This window comes from Arachis ipaensis, chromosome B9 (genome assembly GCF_059453495.1).
Source record: "Arachis ipaensis isolate K30076 ecotype BB chromosome B9, ASM5945349v1, whole genome shotgun sequence".
Classification (NCBI taxonomy): Eukaryota; Viridiplantae; Streptophyta; class Magnoliopsida; order Fabales; family Fabaceae; genus Arachis; species Arachis ipaensis.
Genome location: NC_142444.1, coordinates 38,913,929 through 38,921,918, shown reverse-complemented (window position 1 = coordinate 38,921,918; position 7,990 = coordinate 38,913,929). Strand labels below are relative to the sequence as shown.

The following is a 7,990-nucleotide window of genomic DNA, read 5'->3' as shown; positions in this document are numbered from 1 at the left end:
AAAGAACAGTAAATCTCAACACATAGAAGAATAGAATATGACTTGAATTGAACTGGATCTAAAATGGAAACGTAAATGAATTTGAAAAGCATTCAACAGAGAAAATAAAATGATGACTCCAGATCTCAGGACCCAAGAGACTAGATAACCAAGTCTAGATCTCAATGCCTTCCTAGATCCAAATTTAGAATTCAATTGCAAGAAAAGTAAAGATCCAGCAGTAGAAGAAAAGAAGTGAAATCGCAAATTCTCAATGATGCAGTAAATCAAAACAGAGAGATCTCAAGGTGAGATTGAAACAGAATTCCTTCAATTCTCAACACTGAAGACTCAGACAAAGTGTGTAGAAAAGAAAACAAAAACAACCCAGAGGAAGAGAATTCAATTCTCCTTCCCCGAGACTCAGAATCTCCAAACAGCTCAAAACCCAAAAGCTCTCTACTATGAATACTATGAAAATTCTTAAAGAAAACTCTAAAAAGAAAAAGCTCCCTTAAAACTTCAAATCCTAAGCTATTTATACACTTTCTTCAAATGATCATTAAGCCTTGAATTGGGCCTTTAGTCTTGATGGAATTGGGTTGATAATAGCCTCCGTTGATTGTTCTTGGTATTGGGAAGAAATCCATTTGTGAACCGGGCCATGAACCATTCACGTTTGAGTCAACGTTTGAGGCAAACGTTGACTCAAACATCCCTTGTGTGAGGCATTATGCAGATATCCCATTTGCTGTCATCCACGTTTGAGCCAACGTTTGAGGTCAAACGTGAGGTCAAACGTGGTTCTTCCCAGGCTCCCTTTTTGGGGTGCTACTTTGTCCGCTTGTCAACGTTGCCAATTTTATGCCCACTATAAACTATTATATATGATTAGAAAGCTCTGAATGTCAGCTTTCTAACCCAATTGGAATCACCTCAATTGGACATCTACAACTCAAGTTATGCTTCTTTAAAGAGGATAGGGTAGCTGGCTTTGGTGTGCAACGTTTGAGGCGACGTTTGCCTCAAACGTAGACGAAAACATCAGGTTCTGGAGGCTTAAACACATTGTCCACCCCATACTATTATATATTATTGGAAAGCTCTGAATGTCTACTTTCCAATGCCGTTGGAAGCACATCATTTGGAGCTCCACAGCTCGAGTTATACTCCGTCGAAGGTGCAGAGGTCAGTTGGCCTCACTGCAGGTTGCCACCATGTTCGTTTATGCACATTTCGAGACAGTTTTCTCCCTCAATTTTAGTGTCCACCATGCAGTGCCATATATGCTTGGAAAGCTCTTGATTCCTACTTTCCATTGCTATTTGAATCACGTCATTTGGAGCTCTGTAGCTCAAGTTATTCTTATTGGAAGTATACCCCTTCAGGCTGTGAGGAGCAACGTTTGACCTCAAGTTTGAGGCAAACGTTGGCTCAAACGTTGCCATGCCCAGGAGTGCTCTTTTTCATTCTTTTTGGTGCCAACGTTTGACCTCATGTTTGAGGCAAATGTTGGCGCAAACATTGCCTTCCCCTGCTTCTTTTTCAGCCAACGTTTGCCTTAACGTTTGAGGCAAACATTGGCGCAAACGTTGGCTTTTCTCCAGGGTGTTCTTCATCTGCTTCTCACGTTTGAGTTAACGTTTGAGGCAAATGCTAGCTCAAACGTGAATCCCTCTTTTCAAGCCCATTCTTGCAACCTTCCTCCAAGCTTTATTCCACCTATCATCAATCAACAATTGCATCAAAGCTATGCCATAATTATGAGAGTTATTCTTCTTCTTGTCATATGAGCAATTATGGCACAAAAACTCATGAAAATGCATCAATTTATCCATGGTTGATTGAATCAAAGGAAACATGAAATTCAATCCAATTGACTTACTTATGGCTTAAGAAAGTGCATAAAACCTATTGAAAACAAAGGAAAAAGGCTAGTGAAACTAGGCTAAGATGACTTGTCATCACCTATTCGGCGAGTAATTACTCGCCCCGCTTTAGCGAGACGGGGTCTTGTGTGGGACAAAGTCGGATTTAAGTAATACCTACTACTATCTACCACGGTATATATAATATATGTAAAATAATTAGTAAAATAATTAATATTATTGCGTTATATTTAAGTTTTTATTTTAATTTATATTATATATGTGATGATGATTATATAAATTTTAAAATTTAATTTTATTTGTTAGATTTTAATATTTATAGGAGCATGTAAGAGCAGGATAAATACTCCACAAAAACAGATTAAGATTTAACATTTTATTACTTATGAATAAAAATGAGACAAATTCTATATAAATTATTATAAAAAAAACGAAATCAGATAAAACAAAAATATGTCCCATTGCCATCCCTACTTTCGATTTTTGGCCGCAAGTGTTTTAAATAATTGTTAATCACTCTCGTCATTTATATTGGTGTATTACACTTTCAAAATTAATTTCCTACATAAATCTCACTATAGATGTAAGAATAAAAAGTGTACATCAACAGAACAATAAGACCTAATGAAAAAGTTACACCCACTCCTGAAACAGTTTGTAGTTATCACCATAACAATTCTTCATATTTTTATATATAAATATTGATCAGGACCGTTACAAGATCGGCATTACAGACCATAACTCGGCAATTTACGTTATTAATCGGCGTTACAGTTACTAATCGGCAATCAATGTCATTTATTAAAAAGTGACGTTACAAATCAGCTTAACGGACTGCTTCACAAATATGAAACGTCCAACCTGACGTTCACCCTTATTATTGCTCTTTAATACAGGCAATAAAGCAGGAACATAACCGATTTATACATTATCACCTATAAAAAGGTATGATCTTCTATTCTAAAGGAGACATTGAATTCTCAATACTGACTTAAGCTTCGGAGTGCCTTTGCAGGTACACTCCCCCCTGTTTCTTGCTCAAAGCTCTGCGCGATTGGACATCCTCTTGGAGTAAAGCTCGGATTACCACAAACCTCAAAGGTCGGCACCGAAGATAACAACTCAGCGTCGATTTCTAGAAGCTGAGCTTTCCCTCCAGGTATCCATACAAGAACAATTGGCGCCCACCGTGGGGCCGAAAATATAAACCTCTCCATATATCATCGGCCTCGAGGTTCCCGTTTGAAGTCATGGCTGAACAACCTCCACCACACCATCTGAATTGCTCCGGATGGTGACCGAGTTGCGGCAAGCCATGGCTGAGGAGAACCAAAGAATGGCAAATCAAATTGCCAACTTGAATAACACTCGAACCGAAAACAACAATGACCGACAAGAACGGACAGAAGAAGCCGAGCAGCAGTCAGGGCCAACACATGTCTCAGACACTGCTCGACAAGAAGAGGAACAACCCAAACATAATGAGGAAGCTCAGAAAGACATAGAAAATGGCGATCAGGAGAGCTCCCCTGGACCATTCACGGCGGAGGTGATGAACTTCGTGCTACCCTGAAGGTTTACTTTGCCGACCACCCTAACTCCCTATGATGGGTTAGGTGATCCGAAGAAATACATCAAGAAATTCACCTCCATAATGATAGTAAACAGTACATTTGATAAAGTTTTATGTCGTTATTTTCCATCTTACTTAGATGGTCCTGCACTTGATTGGTTTTGTTCTTTGCCTGCAGGATCTATTTCTCGATTTCGAGACATATCAAAGCCCTTTGAGGAGCACTTCGCTGGATCAGCCATCTACCTACATGACTCCGATTACCTGAACACAGTTAAGCAAGGCCAGGATGAAAGCCTCAAGGACTACATAACACGCTTCACAAAGATAGCCATAAGTATACCCGACCTCCACCCGAGGTGGAACTACACGCCATAAAAAGCGGACTACGACCAGGAAAATTCCAGGAAACTATTGCTGTGGCCAAACCAAAAACTATGGCCGAGTTCCGTGAAAAAGCTAAAGGACAAATCGACATCGAAGAACTCTGACAAGCTCGGAAAGTAGAAAAGCCTCACTATAGAGACAACGACAAAACACGGGACAGCAAAAAGAATTTCAAACCAATTCCACGATATGAGACCTACACCAAGTTCAACACCAAGCGCGATGATATCATCAAGGAGATCTTGAATTCGAAATTAATCAAGCCACCAAGAAAAGCTGGCAGTTACCCAGATTAAAAGGGCACCGACCGATCAAAATACTGCTCCTTCTACTAGAAGCACGGACACAATACCGACGACTGCGTCATCGCCAAAGACCTACTGGAGCGACTAGCTCGGCAGGGTCACCTAGACAAATACATCAGCGGCCACATGCAGCGGCAAGCACCTCCTTCAGGAGACCAAAGCTCAGTTACACAACATGGCCGAGATAGAGACCGACCGAACAATAGCCATCCCGAACCACCAACACATACAATTAACTATATTTCCGAAGGTTTTGCAGGTGGAGGAACCACAAGCTCGGCAAGAAAGAAATCTTACCGAGCTATACTTTCCATCAACGTCGATCAAAGTCAACAGCAGCCGCTGTCGCCATCTCCATAGATAACATTCCAGACAGCCGATCATGACAATAGTGTAGCAAATCTGGATGATCCCGTCGTAATCTCCCTACAGCTCGGAGATCTCCTAGTAAAAAAGGTGTTGCTCGACCCAGGCAGCTGCACCGACGTTCTCTTTTACTCAACATTCCAGAAAATGAAACTGAGCAATAACGTCATCCAACCTTCCACTGGTGACTTGGTAGGATTCTCAGGTGAGCGAGTCCCGGTTATGGGCTCTGTGTGGTTACAAACCACACTCGGTAAGTTTCCCTCGTCAAAAACATCAGACATTCAATACTTAGTTGTTGATTACTTCAGTCCCTATAATTTAATACTAGGCCTACCTTTCTTAAATAGGTTCGGTGCTATAGTATCTACAATTCATCTTTGTGTTAAGTTCCCTTTGCAGGACAACACAATTGCAACCATTCACAGTGATGCCCGAGAAGCCAGGGAGTGCTACAACAATAGTCTCAAAAGACCTAACCATAACACAAAAGCCCAGGTTCACAATATCGGCAACAAGAATGACTAACACATGCTGGCCGACCTTGATCCCAAAGCGGGAACACTAGAAAGGCCAACCCCAACAGAAGACCTAGATAAAATCTATTTCACAGAAAACACGGACAAATTCACATACGTCGGCTCAACATTGTCCTCAGAAGAAAAATCATCGTTCCGAGCATTCTTACAGCAAAATACCGACCTGTTTGCTTGGACCCCAACTGATATGCCAGGCATCGATCCATCCATCATATCACACAAGTTACCGTTAAATCCATCTGTCCGACCTATAGCACAGAAAAAGAGAAATCTCGGCCACGACCGAAAACAGGCTTCCCAAGAAGAAACCAAGAAGCTCATCAACGCGGGCTTCATCTGAGAAATTAGATTCACAACATGGCTGGCGAACGTCGTCATGGTTAAAAAACATAACGGTAAATGGCGCATGTGTGTTGATTTTACCGATCTCAACAAAGCATGCCCCAAGATTTCTACCCTTTGTCCTCTATTGATTATTTAGTTGATAATGCCTCTAGTTTTGAAAAACTCAGCTTTATGGATGCATATTCTGGTTATAACCAGATCCAAATGCATCCATCCGATCAAAATAAGACAGCCTTTATTACTAAATATGGAAACTATTGTTATAAAGTCATGCCATTTGGCCTTAAGAATGCAGGTGCAACATATCAACGTCTAATGGACAAAATCTTCGCCAAACAAATCGGCAGAAACATTGAGGTTTACGTCGACAATATGGTCGCCAAGACAAAGATCGGCAAAAATCACCTTGATGACCTCACAGAAATCTTCGGACAGCTAAGAAAATACAACATGCGGTTAAATCCCGAAAAGTGTGCATTTGGTGTTCAAAGTGGTAAATTCCTCGGCTTCATGCTCACTAGCCGAGGTATTGAGGCAAATCCAAAAAAATGCCGAGCTATTTTAGACATGACAAGTCCACACACCATCAAGGAAGTCCAACGGTTAATAGGGAGACTTGCTGCACTTTCTAGATTTTTACCTTGCCTAGCTTCTAAATCCTCATGTTTTTTCCAGACTTTAAAAAACAAAAAAGCTTTCCAATGGACTAATGAATGCGAACAAGCATTTACAACTATCAAAGATACTCTTTCAAAACCACCAATTTTACAAACCCCCTACAAGGGGAGCCATTATTCTTATATTTATCTGTCACTAACTGGGCTATAAGCTCCGCCCTTGTCGCAGAAAGATAAAAGAAACAATTCCCGATCTATTTTACCAGCAAAACCTTACAGAATGCCGAGCTTCGATACCCGAGCATTGAGAAACTAGCCCTCGCTCTTGTCTTCTCAGCCAGGAGACTCCGACCATACTTTTAGAGCCATGAAATCCATGTTCAAACAGATAAACATTTGCGGCAAGTCCTGCAGAAACCTGAGCTGGCTGGCCGACTAGTAAAATGGTCGGTGGAGCTATCCGAATTTGATATCAAGTACGAAGGCCGAGCATCCATCAAATCCCAGTTTTTGGCCGACTTTATTGCCGAATTCTCAGTACCGAGTACAACTGAAGACTACATCGAATGGTCTTTATACGTCGACGGGTCCTCCAACCCACAGGAGTGTGGCGCAGGTATCATACTTGACGATGGCCACGGCAACATCATCGAACACTCCCTTAACTTCTCATTTAAAGCAAGAAACAATCAAAGTGAGTATGAAGCACTAATTGCTGGCCTCAGACTCGCTGCCGACCTAAACATCACTGAACTTAAGGAAGCATATTGGAGATCCCCATACATACAATATCTCCAAACTGGGATCTTTCCAGCGACGTCGAAAATGCTCGACACTTCCGCCGACAAGCCTCCTTTTTTACAATTTATAATAATTGCCTATATAGACGGGGATTCTCTCGTCCATTGCTTAAATGTCTTTGCAGAAAAGAAGCCGAGCTTGCACTTGCTGAGGCACATGAAGGGATCTGTGGAACACACCTCGGAGCCTGAAGTCTGTATTCAAAAATCCTCAGAGCTGGATTATATTGGCTGACAATATGATAGGATTGTCAAGCAAAAGTTAAAAGTTGTAACAATTGCCAAAAACACAGTCCGATTACACATCTCCCAGCTGAACTCCTACACTGTTCCGAGGTTAGTTGGCCGTTCAACCAATGGAGCATTGATATCCTCAGACCTTTCCCCACAGCAGCAGGACAGGTAAAATTCTTTGTGGTAGCAATTGATTATTTTTCCAAATGGATAGAAGCACAACCTCTAGCCAAGATTACATCACAACAAATGCTTTCCTTTGTTTGGAAATATAATATTTGTCGATTCGGCATTCCTCGGCACATTATCACAGATAATGGTTGCCAGTTTGCCGATCGAAAATTCACATCTTTTTTGCAGAACTTGAAAATCAAACAACACTTCTCATCAGTAGAGCACCCACAAACAAATGGATTAGCTGAAGCCACAAATAAAGTAATACTACATGCTCTAAGAAAGAAACTGGATGATGCAAAAGGCCTCTGGGCCGAGCTTATCCCAGATATCATATGGGGATACAATACAACAATTCACTCAACCACAAAGGAGACACCCTTCCGTTTAGTCTACGGTTCAGACGCAATGATACCAGTGGAGATCTCCCAATCCTCACTATGCACTGAATTGGCCAACCAAACTACACAAGACATAGCTCGGCAATCCGAGCTTGACCTCATTGAAGAACTCAGATCGTCCACAACAGTCAAACATTTAGCCATGCAACAGCACATTGTCTGAAGATATAACCAGAGACTTCATCCAAAATCATTCCGTGTAAATGACCTTGTGCTTAGGAAAACAGAACAAACTAGGAAACCATCATCACATGGCAAACTAGCAGCTAATTGGGACGGCCCTTACCGAGTCACTGAAGTAATTGGCAATGGAGCCTACAGACTACAAATCCTAGAGGGTAAAAATCTCCCTAACACTTGGAATGTATCTTCCTTAAAGTT

General features: G+C 41.3%; 1 protein-coding gene across 1 annotated transcript; it reads left to right on the top strand.

Moving 5' to 3' along the window:
* The first annotated feature begins 5,554 nt into the window (after positions 1–5,554).
* On the top strand, positions 5,555–7,772 carry LOC148544368 (uncharacterized). The gene is made up of 3 exons (XM_088498924.1): positions 5,555–5,909; positions 6,389–6,993; positions 7,395–7,772. The coding sequence occupies exons 1-3, from the start codon at positions 5,555–5,557 to the stop codon at positions 7,770–7,772; spliced, it is 1,338 nt and encodes a 445-aa protein (XP_088355050.1).
* The last annotated feature ends 218 nt before the right edge of the window (positions 7,773–7,990 follow it).

Bases quoted from the DNA above. Each gene is read 5' to 3' on its own strand.
- LOC148544368 (XM_088498924.1), top strand. From the start codon at position 5,555: ATGGATGCATATTCTGGTTATAACCAGATCCAAATGCATCCATCCGAT. The intron at 5,910-6,388 runs GTATTGAGGCAA...ATGTTCAAACAG, and splicing joins CTTCATGCTCACTAGCCGAG to ATAAACATTTGCGGCAAGTC. The intron at 6,994-7,394 runs GTCTGTATTCAA...TCTTTTTTGCAG, and splicing joins AACACACCTCGGAGCCTGAA to AACTTGAAAATCAAACAACA.